The sequence below is a fragment of the Antechinus flavipes genome, chromosome 1, assembly GCF_016432865.1.
Source record: "Antechinus flavipes isolate AdamAnt ecotype Samford, QLD, Australia chromosome 1, AdamAnt_v2, whole genome shotgun sequence".
NCBI lineage: Eukaryota > Metazoa > Chordata > Mammalia > Dasyuromorphia > Dasyuridae > Antechinus > Antechinus flavipes.
Window position 1 is genome coordinate 683,243,979 of NC_067398.1, and position 17,569 is coordinate 683,261,547.

Genomic DNA, 17,569 nt, shown 5'->3' on the forward strand with positions numbered 1-17,569 from the left:
GTTTTTTCTTTTGTCTTTTCAAAATTTTATTTCCCCCATTTAAATGTAAAAAACAAAATTTTTTGGGGGGTTATACATATACATTCTTTTTATTTTTTATTTTTTTAATATTTCCTTATGAATCAGGTTGAGAGAGAAAAATCAGAACAAAAGGGAAAAACCATGAAAGAAAAAAAAACCAAACAGAAGAAAAAGAAAAAAAATTCAACATAGTATACGTTGATTTACATTCATTCTCCATAGTTCTCCCTCTGGATGCAGATGGCATTTTCCATCCAAAGCTTATTGGGATTGCCTTGGATCACTGAACCATTGAGAAGAACCAAGCCTTTCACACTATTGCACAAACTTGTTGATTTATACAATATTTTCCTGGTTCTGCTTGTTTTGCTCAGTCAACAGTTCAGGGAAATCTTTTTCAGGTCTTTCTAAAATCAGCCTGTTCATTATATTTCATATAACAATAACACTAATACTTAAAAAAAAAAAAAAAAGAATATACCCTAACTTATTCAGCTATTCCCCAAATGATGGGAATCTACTCATTTTCCAATTCTTTGCTACCACAAAAAGAACTGCTACAAACATTTTTGCACATGTGGGTCCTTTTCCTTTTTTTATGATCTCTTTGGGATGTAGACCCAGTAGATACACTGCTGGATCAAATGGTACGCGGTTTTATAGCCCTTTAGGCATAATTCCAAATTGCTCTCCAGAGTGGTTGGATCATTTCACAACTCCATCAACAATGCATTAGTCCCAGTTTTCCCATATTCCTTCCAATACTTCTCATTATTTTTTCCTTTCATATCTTTTTTTCATACTTGGTTTTTAACAAAAAAAGGAAACGGATGCCTATAAAATAATGTACATTTACCAAGTGAACTTCAGTACAAAATTCGGTTTTTCTCTCTACAACAAAAACTGAAAGTTAGCAAATTCTACTTCACCTAAATGGAAAGACATATTTCTTTTTAAAAATATTTTCAAAAATTCATTTATCACATGCTTTTATTTTAAAATTCTGAATTCCATATTCCTTCCTCCTTCCCTCACCCACTGAGAAGGGAAGCAACAAAATATATCAATTATACGTATGAAATAATACAGAGCATTTTCCTTTATTAGGTATAGCTTTAAAAAGCAAGAAAAATAAAGCAAGTGAGAAAATTATACTTCAATTTGCACTCAGAATTCATCTGTTTTTTTCTCTTGAGGTGAATAGCATTTTTCCATCATAAGTCTTCTGGTACTGGATCATTGTATTGATCAGAATAGTCAAGTTTTTCAAAGATGATCGTCATTATAACATTACTATTAATGGCACAATGATCTCCCGGTTCTTTTCACTTAACTTAGCATCAGTTCATGCTTTGCCATGTTTTTCTGCAACTACTCTTTCTTGTCATTTCCCATTGTATAATAGTACTCTTGTCAAAATCATGTCACAACTTGTACAACAATTTTTTGATTGATGAGCACCATCTTATTTTCCTATTCTTTGCCACCACAAAAAACTGCTATAAGTATTTTTGTACCTATAGATCCTTTTCCTTTGATCTTTATGGGATATAAAAATAGTGGTGTCGTTGTTGGGTCAAAGGTTTATTCAGTTTTATAGACCTTTGAGCATAGTTCCAAATTCTTTTCTAGAATGGTCGCTCTATCAACAATTCACTAGTTTATTTTTCCCTGATCCTTAACAGCATATCATTTCTGATAGGTGTAAGGTGGTAAACCTCAGAATTGTTTTAATTTACTTTTCTCTAAGCAACTGTGATTTACAGAATTTTTATATGACTATAGATAGCTTTAATTTCTTCTTCTGTAAACTGCCTAAAATCAGCTTGTTCAATATTTTTTACAGAACAATAATATTCTAGTACTTCCATATACCATAACTTAGTTGATGGACATCTACTCATTTTCCAATTCTTTGCCACCTTAAATAGACCTGCTCTATCAATATTTTTGCACATGTGAGTTCTTTTCCCTCCTTTATGATTTCCTTGGGATACAGACCTAGTAGTGACATTGCTAGGTCAAAAGGTATGCATAACTTGGACATATTTCACAACTCTACCAACAGCACATTAGTATCCCAGTTTTCCCACATCTCCTCCAATATTTATCATTATTCCTGTCTTCTTAGTCAATCTGAGAGGTGTGAAGTGGTACCTCAGAGTTATTTTAATTTGCATTTTTTTACTCAATAATGATTTACAACATTTTTTTCATATGACTATATTTTTATCTGAAAATAGTCTGTTCATATACTTTGACCATTTCTCAATTGGGGAATGACTTATAAATTTGATATAGTTTTTATATATTTTAGAAATGAGGTCTTTATCAGAAATTATCAGAAATAATAAATTCCCTTCCCCCCCCCCCCGAGCTCTGTGTTTCCCTTTTAATCTTGTTTGCATTAGTTTTGTTTGTGCAAAACCTTTTTAAATTAATGCAACAAAAGTTGTCCATTTTGTATTTCATAATGTTCTCTAATTCCATTCTTCTCCAATGATCTGTTAGGTAAATATCTCTTATTCTTCTAAATCTGCTTATGGTATCAGCTTTTATGCCCAAATCAAGTTAAAAAACAAACAAACAACCAAATAAAACCCCCCGACATTTTTCTTTGTAGTTTTGCTTATAATTGTTTTTACACTGTTGCTGTCTTCTGCGTTTATACATTGCTAGCCTTTTATGCTTAAATTCTCTTTTGTTTTGCTCATTTTCTCAGTCTATTTCTTGAGTTTGAACTTTATGTTAAAACTGGGCTTTACTAGAATGACAGGGAAAGATAATGCAGAATGTTGAAGGGGATGTGGGAAAACAGGAACACTGATACATTGTTGGTGGAATTGTGAATATATCCAGCCATTCTGGAGAGCAATTTGGAACTATGCTCAAAAAGTTATCAAAGTGTGCATCCCCTTTGATCCAGCAGTGCTACTACTGGGCTTATATCCCAAAGAGATTTTAAAGAAAGGAAAGGGACCTGTATGTGCCAAAATGTTTGTGGCAGCCCTCTTTGTAGTGGCCAGAAACTGGAAATTGAGTGGACGCCCATCAATTGGAGAATGGCTGAACAAATTGTGGCATATGAATATCATGAAATATTATTGTTCTGTAAGAAATGACCAGCAGGATGATTTTAGAAAGGCCTGGAGAGACTTACATGAACTGATGTTGAGTGAAATGAGCAGAACCAGGAGATCATTATATACTTCAACAATAATACTATATGATGATCAATTCTGATGGACGTGGCTCTCTTCAACAAGGAAATGAACCAAATCAGTTCCAATAGAGCAGTAATGAATTGAACTAGCTACACCCAGGGAAAGAACTCTGGGACTTGACTATGAACCACTACATAGAATTCCCAATCCCTCTATTTTTGATTTCTTTCCCAGGCTAATTGTACATTATTTCAAAGTTCGATTCTTTTTATACAGCAACATAACTGTATGGACACGTATACATATATTCTATTTAACTTATATGTCAACATATTTAACATGTATTGGTCAACCTGCCATCTGGAGGAGGGGGTAGGGGAAAGGAGGGGAAAAGTTGGAACAAAATGATTTGCAACTGTCAATGCTGAAAAATTACCTATGCATACATCTTGTAAATAAAAAGCTATAATAATAATAATTAAAAAAAAAAAAAAAAAGAAAAAAGAAAAAAACCTGGGCCTTTTTTTTTTTTTGGGGGGGGGGGGGGGGAGGTCTGCAAGTTTTTGATATTTTTAAGGTGGTAGATGAGGGAGAATTATGGTCCTTGTGGTCCTGATTTGTACTCTGGTCTATCCAGGAAGGGCCACTGACTCCCTTCAGCCACAAGTATTAGTATTCTCTTTGCCTTGGAATCATGAGCAGGCCCATGTAGTCTTGTAATGGACTTCCAGTGGTCCTATCTGCCTGAGGACTGAAACCCGGAAGAGTGTATAGCCAAGAGTTGCTGATTGGTGTCAGCAGGCATTCTCTGGGCTGAGACCTCCCAAAGCTGCTGCTGTGTGCATGGGCTCCAGACAGGATTCTACCCTGGCATCACAAACTTCTCCAGCCAACCCAGGTTTTCTTGGTTTGGAAAAGTATCTCACCTTGATCAACTTTGTTGTGCAAATATTTGATATGAGACAGTTTTTAAAAGTTGTTTGGAAGAAAATGTTGAGAGAATTCAACTGTGTTGTTTCTAATCTGCCATCTTGGCTCCCCAAATACCCTACATACTACTTCTAATGATGTCTAGCATTTTATGTAGCTTTTTATAAATATTATCTCATTTGATAGTCATAACAAATCATTTTCATTTTATGGATGAGGAAACTAAGGCATGGAAAGGTTTAAGTAACTTGTCCAGGGTCACACAGCAGGTTAATTGTCTGAAGTAGAATTTACTTGGGTCTTCTTGACTATAGGCTCTGAGATAAATCCACTCTACAACCTAGCTGTCTTTTTATTTTCTATTATATAAAAATAATCATTAAGAGAAATAAAAATTAAATCATTTTTGACTGTTCCTAAATTTGTTTTTGACATTTTGCACCTTAAATTTAGAAATAATGAAAGCAATTTAGGATAATTCCACATAATACATTGCTACAAAATGAGGAATCAAGTTCAAAATGACTATCATTATACAATGTAGCTCATAACTAGCCAATAATTATTCTATGAGAAGTATTTTGTTTCAAATGATTCATTACCTTGTTTATCTTATACAAACACCTGTAAAAGTACATGACCTCAAAGTCTTGGGATAAAATCATGAAGAGCGTTTAAGATAAAATCCTGATTGCTAGGATTAAACATGGTTGAAATCACTTTTTTACAAATGTCATTTATTCTATTTATCTAAGCACACAAAAAACCTGTAAAAATTAAGTAGTGTTATTTTTCACTTAACAATTAAATATGAATTAATTAATTTTAGACTTCTAGCACAACCTGATTTGCTAAACTTCAAAACCTTGCTAAACTATTTTCTAAATTTCATTAAGTTAACTGTGAATACTAAGTGATATTCCCCAAAAAGTTATCCCTACTAGTGCCATGTTAGGGAGCAACATTTTCCATACTGTGAAGCTATTTATAGGTCTAGGAATGAAATGTAAATTTTCAGTTATTTTAGGGTAAGATAACTCTTAAAAGATATATCCTATTTTGATGAAGAAATAGGACTTGGGAAAGCTTTCTCTCCGGAATGGCAATTAAAACAAAGAAATGCTTTGTGCGTTAGAGCTCTTTGCAAGACATTAATTTGCTGTATTTAGGGATGCTAATCTTATTAATTTCAAAACAAAATACTAATGGGAACAAAGACTATATATTTAATTGAGGAGCTGCAGGCAAAAATGATATAGAACTTTGAAAATGTGTTTATAAAAAGCATAGAACTTCTACTTGAAAAATAAAAATCCATAAGAACCAAGGAATATTTCTGATTATTTTGTTTTCCAAAAAAATAGCAAACAAAGGCAAATAGTATTTTCAATTTACTTTACATATATGTAGCTCTTATTTTCCAAAGGAATTAAATATTCATTTACCTACCTTGCTTGGCTTCCAGCTCCTCCTGGGTAAGTTGAGGTTTCTTCTCCTCAACAACTACACAGGGTGTAACAAGTGCTGGGTTAGGGTTTGCAGAACTACTAGAGCTCTCTTGGCCTTCCTTGCCCTCTTCATCATCATCATCACTGTCATCATCTAGTTTAACACGATTTTTTTCCAGGGGAAGCAGATCATTTTCTTTGGCCTTGATTGCAAAGCTTATTGGAGCAAATGAAGCTAAGAAGAAAAGTTGAAAATTTAAAATGTTTTGTTAAGATTTTAGCAAAAAGAGTTAAAAATTTTCACTGGATTATTTACGCCATAAAAAAGTCTGTGGAAAGAAACACCAACCAGTCTTATTATTATTATTATTATTTTTATCAAATAGTCACTACCTAATAAAGGTATACCCACACAAAGCTTTTTGTAACAGAACAAACTTTATGATACCATATGCTTAAACATACATGCTACTTGCTCTTAACACTCCCCCTCCCCCCCGCCTCCGAAAATTAAACACTAAACCAGGGAATTATATAACCAACTATAGTAAAAATAAAATTTAAATATGTTTGAAACACAGTCAACTTCTGAACATATGGTTATTTAAAATATTTTTCTTCCTTCAAAATCACTACTGTTATTAAAGCTTGTTCCCCATGTATGGAAATGATATACTCCTACTTTGAATCTCTTCAAACACTGCTTGACTCTCTTAAAAGAATCCTATTCATGGTCTGGCTCTTAAAACTATTTCTTGGTTCACTTCTCTTCCCCCCATGAGATTATAAATATGCTGAGGGCAAGGACTATGTACTTTTTTCATTTTTGTATCTTCAATACCTAGCATAGTGCACTGGCATTTAATGTCAATTACTACATATTTATTAAAGTGAACCAGTGATTTACAGGATATGTATTGTGGAACATTTTAATATCATAGCACATGGAAGTTTAGTACCAGTCCATTAAAGTGACAATGCTGAATTGTAGCATATACTCTGAAATAAAAGAAGCATTTTGAAGGCAAAGAATCATTACCTTACATAGAGATAAAAAAAGAAAACATTAAATAACTAGATTTATACAGACCACACTATTACAAAATTTATGCAGATCATTCAGTTCACAGTATTTTAAGACTAGCAAAGCTATTTACATTAAAACTATATTCTCAGAGATCATTATATACTTCAACAGCAATACTATGTGAGGATCAATTCTGATGGAAGTGGCTCTCTTCAACAATGAGAGGATCCAAATCAGTTCTAACTGATCAATGATGAATGGAACCAGCTACACCGAGCATAAGAACACTGGGAAATGAGAGTGGACCACAATGTAGCATTTGCACTCTTTCTGTTGTTGTTTGTTTGCATTTTTGTTTTTCTTCCCAGTTATTTTTACCTTCTTTCTAAATCCGATTTTTCTTGTGCAACAAGATAACTGTATAAATATGTATATACAGACTGTATTTAACATATACTTCAAAATGTTTAACATGTATGGGACTGCCTGCCATCTAGGGTACGGAGTGGAGGGAAGGACAGGAAAATATGGAACAGAAGTGTTTGCAAGGGGCAATATTGACAAATTACCCATGCATATGTTCTGTCAATAAAAAGCTATAATAACAACAATAATTTAAAAAAAAAACCTACTATATTCTCACAATGCCAAAAGGGCTATAAAACTGTATACTCTTTGATTCCCCAAAGAAATCATAAAAGAGGACCCATATTGCAAAAATGCTGGGAGTAGCTCTTTTTATATAATGGTGAATGTTCATTGAGTAGATCCCTATCAACTGGGGAATGATTGAATAAGGTGTGGTATATGAATGTAATGGAATACTATTGTTTTATAAGAAATCATGAACAGGCAGATTAAAGAAAAGCCTGGAAACATTTGAACTGATGCTGAGTGAAGTGAGCAGTACAAGGAAAATATACACAGCAACAGCAAGACTGAGATGATCAATTCTGATGGACTTACCTTTTCTCACCAATTCAGCGATCCAAGGCAATTCCAAAAACCCTTGGATGAAAAATATCATCCACATCAGAGACTTAATGTGGATCAAAGCATACTGTTTTCACCTTTTTCCCCCTTTCTTGTGGTTTTGTTTTTTTTTGTTACGATTTTTCTTTCCCAACATGACTCATATGGAAATATGTTAAATATGTTAAAAATGAATGTACACCTATATCCATACCAGATTGCTTGCTAGCATGGAGAGGGGAGAGGAAAGGAAAGGAAAAAAAAAAATCGGAATTCGGAATTTTACAAAAACAAATGTTGAAAACCATTTTTAAATGTAATTGGAAAAATAATATACTATTAATATTAAATTTAAAAAATTGGTTTAACCCCTTCTCCCCCAACTATATCCTCTGGAATCAATAATTTATTTACTTATTTTATGGTACTTGATTTAATATTTTCCCCCAGTTACATTTAAAACAGAATTTTAAAAATATTTAAAAAATTTTTGAGTTCTAGGTTCTTTCCTATATCCCTACCTACAATTAAGAAACCATATGTGAAGTTATGCAAAACATTTCCATGAAAGTCATATTGTAAAAGAAAACGCAGATCTCTCACCCTAATGAAAATAAAAACCCTCAAGAAAAAGAAAGTTAAAAAAAAAAAAAAGAAACAGAGAGAGAGAGAAAGAGTGAGAATGCTTCAATCTGTATTCAGACACAATCAATTTCTTCTCTGGGTGTGGATAGGACTTTTTGTCATAAATCCTTTAGAGTAACCATGGTTGATTGTACTACAGAGAACAACAAAGTCATTTACAGCTGGTTGTTCCAGAATATTGCTATCACTTTGTGGAAAGTACATTTTATTTTGCTTGAGTTCATGGAGGACTTTCCAGGTTTTTTTTCCTTACAGCATCCTGCTCATTATTTCCCACAGAACAATATTTATTCCACCACAACACATACCACACTTTATGGAGCCATTCCCCAATTGATGGGAATGGGATCAATAATTTTAAAAATTCACTGACCTGAAATTAACCCTTTACTATTTATAGTACTACATTTTCTTCAACAATATGGGTCAGAATGCCCATTAACACAGAAGCCAAAAAATTTCTTTCAATGTTAAACTCATATCAAAAGTAAATATTCAGTATTGAAAGGAAGAAAACAATGTCTTGTGTTATTCTAGGCTGGGACTCTTCTGCAAAAAGAGCATTGAAGAAAAATAATCAGAGTATCTCAATATTTTGTAGAGACAGCAGTAATAAATATGCCAAAGTAGCCAAGAGATTTGGGAATTAACACCTATTTGTGACCAGCATCATATAAAGAAGTTTTTGCATGTATTTTGCTTTGGCTTTCTGTTCTCTAATTTTCTTATAAAACTTTTCTTTTTGGATTTCATGTATGAAAAGTATTGCAAGAGCTAATTCTCTCTCTCTCTCTTTTTTTGGAGAGGCAATTAGGTCTAAGTGACTTTCTCAGGGTCACAAGAGCTACTTAAGTGTCTGAGGCCAAATTTGAACTCAGGTCCTTCTGACTCCAAGGCCAGTGCTCTATCCACTACACCATCTATCTGCCCTCAAGAGCTAATTCTTTCACATCAAAACTGATCAAAGGATGTGAACAATTTTCAAAAGGCAAATTATAAATTATAAATGACTGTATGAAAATATGCTTAGAACCACTACTACTATCATCAATAAAAATGATAATCACAATAATTTATACAGAATTTACTATGTACCAGTCACAAGGCTAAGTACTTAGCACTTTACACATATGATCTAATTTGCTCTTTACAGTGATCTGGGAAGTAGTTGCTATTATTACATCCATTTTATAGATGAGGAAACTGAAGCACACAGGTATAGTGACTTGTTCCAATTCAGAGGGTGTCTCAGATCTTCTTGGCCTTAGGCCCAGCACTCTCATGTCATACCAAATAAAACTGTCAAAAATGACTAAAAATGTAAACAGCCAATGATAAGAATGCTAATACAGCACTGATAGAGCTCTGAACTAGTTCATCTATTTGGTATATAAATTCAGAATTTTGGAAAAGAAATGACTCATATTTACTGGCCCCATAACTGTACTATTGTGTGTATATCCTCAGAAAGTTAGAGAAAAGGATGTCCATACACACCAAAATACTGAAAATTTTGTTTCTCCCAAGTTTGACCTTGCTCCACATCTTCAGATATGCAATAACACTGACTAACCTGCACTTTCTGTCAGGTTCCCCATTACTGGCATGCTCTCTCTCCTTCTCTTTGCCTCTATTGCCTTTCAAAGTTCAATTTAAGTTTGCCTCCTTGAAGAAACTCTTCTAAATCCTGTTATATTAGTGACCTAACTTCCTAAACTATATTGTATGGATAAGTATTTTTATTCCTACGCATACTTCAAATGCTATTTTTTCTAATCATCCTGGTCGCCTTTCTTGACCAATGAAATCCATTTGTGAACATCTTTTCATTATGCAGACGGTATATTTCTCTAGTAAAATTCATGTTTTTTAAAAGGGTGTTTGTTTTGACTTTTTATCCTCGGTGGCTAAAAGAATACTTTACATAGAGAAGCTATTTAAAAGAAATCTTAAAATCTAATAGTTTTAACTTATACAACATATGTTGGTAAGAATGAAGGATTGTAAAAATTATATTTGGAAAGTTCATTCAGAAATGAAAAAAGCCAAAGACTTATATGGAAACTCAGGGTTTCTCTTACCTATATAGAAAAGAGAATATTTTCTTCCAGAGGGAGTTTCCAGAGCGCTCAGCACAGTGTCTGGCACATAGTAGGAGCTTAATAAATGTTTACTGACTTTTCCCCAAAATAAACTGTGAAAGTGATGGACATAGCTAGCACCAAACTCAATCAAAAATAAAACTGACTTTATCCTAAAGGGATAGAAAAAGAATCTGACTACCAACACATTAGTTCATTGTGTACAATAAGTTAGCCTACTGATTAGTTATAATACAAAAGAAAATCAATACCAGACTAGATTAAGGACAAAAATGAGAAGACAACATAATGAGAAATTACAACAGCTCTAACCTGACTTATTGAAACACTTTATTGACATTATCTCTTATCCCCTTGCTGAAAAAACATCACTGTTATAAAAACATAGACTGATGTAAAAGAAAGCAGTTGTCACAACATAGAGGCCAAAAAAGTCTAGAAACATCTTCTGGCATCTGATCTCTCTATTGAGAGAGACATGATAGTTAAAGTCAATACTAGTTTTGATTATAAATACATTTTCAAAATGTTAGGGAGGAAGTTGGTGAAAAAGTAGAAAGAGTATCAGCTGATAAAAAAGTGTGATGTAGGAGAAAATGTGTCTGCACAAAACCCAAAGACAGAAAATCATATGAAAAGCATAGTTGAAATTGGGAAGTGAACAACAAAGAGGTTGAAAAATGCAACAAATCTACTAGTGTTTCTATAGAAAATGAATTTAGGAAAAGCTGTTGGATTGGATCAATTACATACAGGAGAAATAGGTGCTGGAGGGGAAAATTTTTGAAAGCATGGAAGATCAACTTTCATGTTAGTGAGAGAAACTTAATGACTAAGAAAAAAAAAATAAGATGGCATTATAACAGGCCAAAGTACAAATGAAAGGACATCAGTAATCACTGGCCAAAATAGCTATTTTCTCATTTTTATAGGATCTTTCTTGGAATGACCTACATACATTTTTACAAGGCTATAATTGATGAAAATAATGAGATCAAGTAGGCGTTTTTGCAAATAATTTTCATAGTACATTTTCAGTCCCACAATTAAAATTAAGGCATGGGGTCTGCCATACATGTTAAGATTATTCAAAAAAAAAAAATCCTTGAACAAAGCTCTGTGGCTGCATCCCTCAAGAAAGAGATGTAGGATTGCCTCTGTCATGGAGGATATCTTTTACTGAGTCCACATGGAAGGATTTGTCATAGATAGTCAATCTGGATGTGTACCACAGAAAAACATTTCAGATGGACAATGAAATAGGTCCAGAACTAAAGTGGAAAAGAAAGGACTTGGCTATATGAAGTTTTGTAACGTTGCAAGTTGTACCCTGTAAAAAGAAGCCCTTCTGAATATTATTCTAATGATCTATGGCCTCTAATCATGGAATATCTAATCTTTAATTAAAATTATAGGGGAGCTGGAGGACACTGGATAAAGACATATTGTAGACTAAAGTAGTTATGACATATTACCAGTGATGATCTGCATATAAGATGTGACATAATATATCATCCATCAAAATGGGTGAGAAAAACATGTCAATTAAAGATGGTAAATGAAGTAATAGCGACAAACCTATATGCCAGACCACTATCCATGGAATGTTAAGAATTTGATAAAGGCCTCTAGTACATTGAATTGATTCCCCAAGGGGACTGATGGGAAGACAGGATGAAAAGATATGGCTAGACAGTTCTATGGGAGAAAGTACCCACATCAGCGAAATCATATTTTCTTAATATACACATATATATGTAAATAAACAAATAAATAATATTTATAAATGATGATAGTTTTATGAATTTTGGAGAACGTATATGATCAAAGCCTCTTTGCCCACATGGGTATCCCTTTCTAGAATAATGTAAATCTTGTGACAGGTTTTTTTTATTTTGCCTTTGCCTAATTTTTTAAATAGTAGCTTTTTATTTTTTTTCTAAATACATGCAAAGTTAGTTTTAAACATTCACCTTTGCAAAACTTTTTTATTACAAATTGTTCTCCCTCCCCAATGCCAATATAAGTTAAACATGTTCAATTATTCTAAACATTTCCATATTTGCCATGTTGTGGAAAAGAATTCGAATCAAAAAGAAAAAAAGAAACACGATAAACGAAAAAACAAAACAAAACAAGCAAACAAAGAGCCCAGTCCATCAAAGTTGATCATCACATATTCTTGTTGTTACTGTGTACAATATTGTCTTGGTTCTGCTCATTTCACTTAGCATCACTTTATACAAGTCTCTTCCAGCTTTGACTAATTTTGTTAATGCCTAACATAAATGCCTCTCATAAATGCTTGCTGAACTGATTACTGAATGGTATGTCTTGTGAGAAGAAATCTCAGACTTCAAATTTAGTAGAAGTAGGCTATGAATGAAGGGAGCAAAAGAAAGACTTCTAGATACCTTGGTGTCCCCCAATAATGCACCATATTACCTTCAATAATTGATACAAACATTATTTGTAGCTCTCAAATTCTGGCTCTCTACCCAAGAGATTGTTATCTAGCTTGTATTTTCCCACTATGTTCTTAAGTATAAAATAATAGACTGAAAAATGCTTAACTAAAATATGTTGATGTTCAGTCATCAGTCATTTCAGTAGTGTCCAACTACTGTAACCTCATTTAGGGTTTTCTTGGCAAAGACAGTGGAGTAGTTTTCTATTTCGTTTTCAACTCTCCAGGATGAGAAAAACAAGGCAAACAGGATGAAATGATGTGCCCAGAGTCACACAGCTACGAAATGTCTGGGGCTGTATTTGAACTCAGAAAGATGAATCTTCCTGACTTTAGGCCTGGTGTGCTATTTATTCATTGAACTACCCTACCTGCCCAACTAAAATCTAGGTTTTTTTTTTTTTTTTTATTTGCAGCATTTCTTTGAGGTTAGTAACTTGGTTGAAAAGATGTTAATTGTCATCATCTGTCCTTGATTCAATTCAACAAAACTTGATTAGGGTACTATGAATAAAAAAACAGAAGTGGAATAGTCCCTGACTATAAGCAGTGACTGCTTTTCTAGATATCTATTCTCTCCCTTTTATAAAATTTTGTCAAGAATTAAAGTTAAGCTCAAACAGCCTCTAGTATGTAAACTTCATTTTTTTCTTTTCCCTTTTGAAAACTGGGACATTTAACCTTCTCCAGTCCCATAAGAGCTCTTCTGTTTTCTTTGAAATACTAATAACAATATGGCTTTCTGACAAGTATTTCAGTGCTAAAGTTACTCTAGGCCTCAAGACAAACTCATCAAGGACAAGTACGTATTTTCCCTATTAGCCATTTTTGTTCCATCATTTTCACATGAAAGAATGTTCTCATTCAATGGAGGAAATAGAAACAGAGTTTAAAAGTCTAGTGTTATCTGTTTTTTGTTCTCAAAATGATAGTTAATAATAGTAATAGTTAGCATTTATACATATTTTAAGGATTGCAAAGTACTTTAAAATTCTGTCCCATCTGAACTAATTTGCTCTCTATATTAAAGCCCAATCCTCTCTGGTTAGTAATACTACCCCCATTTTAAGCCTCCTCTTTTCTAATATACCTACTCCTATTCCTCTTGGTTTTCTTTTTTTGGAACAAAAAAATTAAGCTGCTAAGTAAAAACCAACACACACAGCAACTAAATCTGACAAGATATGCAATACATGTGAATTCTACCACTTTATGACAATAAAGTAAATGAAAACAACAACATAAAGTCAGAAAATCTGGTTAATTGCAATGACCAATTTTGATTCCAGAAGAGTCATGATTAATTACAATTCTCTTTTCTTGGTAGAATACCAAGAAACCATTAGGTACTTTTTGTTTGGCAGAGAACTCTAGCAGATGTCCATTCCTGACCATTATGCCTCCCCCTCCATGTTAATACACCAATCATTAAACATTTATCCTACTATGTGCCGGGCGCTGAGGGTACACACAAAGCAGCTCACTATCTAATGGGGATACAAGCTAACAAATCTGCATAAATTCCACTCTGTGTGGGATAAATAAGAAATGATTAGAGGGAAGATACTAGAATGATGAGGGATATGGAAAGGATTCCTGGAGAAGGTTTTAGGGTGGCTTCAAGAAAGTCAGGAGGCAAAGTTGAGGATGGAGAGCAAACACACCAGAGCTGAAAGATAAAGAACAGCCTGAAGGTTGGTATCACTGCACAGAAGGTGTCCCAGGGTGTAAGTATAAAACTGGTGGAAGAGGGGAAGAGAGGCAGAGGGCAGGTGCATAGCCCTGTGATTCTAGAAGGGACAGAAACTACTCGAATTAATGAGCACGTTTGAGTCTTATGAAAACCACTGTGGCTGCTGAATTAAGGGTGGATGAGAGTGGGCAGGAGGCCTACCAGCAGGCTGCCTTAACAGTCCCAACTTGAGGTGATGTGGATCTGCACAAGGGAGGCGCATCCAGGATCAGAAAAGACAGAGGACATGTTGGAGGGATGCTGCCAAAGTGAAGCAGACAGAACTCAGGATTATGCCAATCTGGTGACTGGGGGAGTCTGTGATGATAACATGCAAGTTTGGGCATGGTTTGGGGGAAAGACAGCGAGAATGGTTTTGGGTGCTTCAAGATGCTTACTGGACATTCAATTTAAAAAGTTTGAAAGGCAGCTGAAGACTGGAAGTTGGGAAAGCAGTCAGGTCAACAAAAGGTGACTGGCAACCATGAGCATAGAGGTGACTACTTCATGGGAGCAGATTAATCATGAAATAGCATAAAGGCAGCCAGGAGGAGCCCTGTGGGCTAGAGGGTGTGATCCATGAGTTATCCAGCAGAGGAGAGAGAAGGAGGTTCCACAGAAGAACCAGGAGAGAGGAGCGACCAGAAAACCAAGGCTGAGAGAGAGTAAGGGTGACTGACTGTGGGAGGCTGCAGAAAAGTCAGAGAGAATTGGGAAAAGGGTGCTGAATTTGGTGATTAGCTCCCTGAAGCCTGTGGAGGGCTCAATTCTGGTGGAATGATAAGGTTGGAAGCTCAAGCATCAGGGTAGTTGAAAGTGAAAATAAAGGAAATGTAAGCTCTTATTACAGACTACCTTTTGGAAAGACAATTAACAGGGATGAAAAAATTTTGTGGATGGCGGAAGTATGGCCATGTTTGTTGGCAAAAGAGATTGGAGATAAAAGTCAGAGTGGGAATGAAAAAATAGGCATTTGCTAGAGGAGATGGAACAGAATGAGATCACTTATTCATGCAGAGGCGTTAACCTTAGTAAGGAATAAGCCCCTTCCCCATCACGAGAGCTGGAGGTGAAGGAGCAGAGAAGGGCTGAAGGCATCTGAGCAATAAGAGGGGGGAAGTGGGAATCCCTGATGAGACATGGTCCTCAGCTGGGGAGAGGAGAAATCAGGAAAGATTTGAGGAAGGATGAAGTGTGGAAGAACCATTGTGGACTAGGAAAATAAGTTGGTAAGGGAGGCAGGAGAGGATTACTTTGCAGCTGTGAGGGCTCAGGTGAGGTCTTGCAACATCTATCTGTACCTGAACCAGGTAATTTTTCCACTTTTGTTCAGCACCCTAGTGAAGGTAGAAAGTGGGAATAATTCAAGACCGAGACTTGGCAAGGCAGAATTGGTGTTGTGATTAAGGGGCTAGGAACGAAAGAGGGGAGGGTAGACTCAAATTTGTTTACCAAAAGGTCAAGATGAAGAAAAAAGTACAGTAGTAAAGGATGATGGTCTAGGAAAGAACTAAGGGGTTGGGATTAGAAGTCAGAGTATGGATAAAGAATAGGATCTGATGTGAGAAGGCAGAGAGAAAAGTAGAAAGTAAATAAATTATAAGCAATTTAGGGGATTTCAGAATTCTTGTATATGGAGGTGACATGCATCTCATTTGGGGATGGAGAGGACTAAATCCATTAACCTTTGGAATTTTCATCCTATTCACACATAGCACCTCCCCCCCCCCCCCCCCATGGAAACTTCAATCAAATTAATTCTATTTGTAAATCTGTAAATCTATGTCAATCCATGACTCAATCTATGACATAATAACAATAACAACAACCCTATGGCTCCAATGGCCATTCCTTGATTTCAAGGCTTGAGGAAGCACATTTCCCTCTTCACTACTTTCTTGTACATGCTGGATCCCCAGTTAGGACAAAGGCTTGTGGAGGGTAAAGGTAATCTGACTTTGTTTCCCTAGAATTTAGCAAAGTGCTTGAAACATCATGCTTGTGAAAAATAAGAAAAGGAGTCAACAGATAGGGAAATACTAAAGATGAGTGACAGTAGGGGTAATTCCACTTGCCTCTGAGAAACAAGAGGGAAAGGGATCACTGAATACACATGTGTGGATTTGTCTTTGAGTGAAGAGATAACATAAGAATTTGAGATAAAAAGATAAAAAAAGAGATAAAGAGAAAAGGAACTCTTGGCTAATGACCTCAATTTTCTGGGGTAAATTATGAGTCAAGGTCTTCAGCAGAGAAGTGAGGGGGGGGGGGGAGAGGGCAATATGGGAGAAAGACAAGATCTGGAAAACTTGTTGTGATTGGGAAAGAGGATCAATTAGGGAAGATCAGTAAGACTTGTTGTACTTAAGTCCCATTTGAGAGAGGGGATATGTGTGTGAGTGTGTGTGACACTGTGTGTGACACCTCATCAGGATTTACAATTTTCTCCAGTTCCATTTTCTTGTATGTTTTCTTCCTTCCACTTACACAACCTAGTTGTAGTTCTAGTTCACTCACTCAGTCCTCTTGCCTACACTATTACAGTAACCTTCCATAATTGCATTGTTTGATTCCAAATTAATTCAATTAAGTAAACATTTACTAAGTGCCTCAATATGCCAGATACTGGGCCAAGTGTCTGGAAATACAAATAAAAAGTCCTTGCTCTCAAGGAGCTTACATTTAAATAGGTAAAACAAAGATTATGCATAAAAGGAAGCTGGAAAGGGAGGGAATAAGATAGTTACCCAGCATAGGGGCATCTTGTTCTGTGGAGTTAAAACCAGAGATGCAGATGGAAAAGTAGAGTGAACTTCTTGCCTTCTACAAAGGAAAGTTTTGGGAGTTAAGTGCTCCATCTTCAGACCCTCCAGTCAGAAGGGAGAATCCCTGAACTGGAAAAGAGCCATCTTTCATTCAGCTGCCAAATGAATTTTTTGAAGCACAGGTCTGACCATGTCCCCTCTCTGCTCAATAAATGCCAATGATCCTCTTATTACCTATTTCCAAGACAAAATATAAAGTCCTTTGTTTGGCAACCAAAGCTAATAAAAATTTGGTT

At 35.1% G+C, this 17,569-nt stretch overlaps 1 protein-coding gene across 5 annotated transcripts in view; it reads right to left on the bottom strand.

Annotated features, from left to right (window-relative positions):
* The window catches only part of SFSWAP (splicing factor SWAP), a 108,334-nt gene that overhangs the window by 36,835 nt on the left and 53,930 nt on the right, over positions 1-17,569 (bottom strand). For all 5 annotated transcript variants that reach the window (XR_007949641.1, XM_051972593.1, XM_051972594.1 and 2 more), the window contains one exon: positions 5,565-5,798. Coding sequence is in view for 4 of the 5 variants with exons in the window: in XM_051972593.1 (XP_051828553.1) it covers positions 5,565-5,798 (234 nt within the window). In the remaining variant the exon portion in view is untranslated. The remainder of the gene's footprint in view (positions 1-5,564; positions 5,799-17,569) is intronic.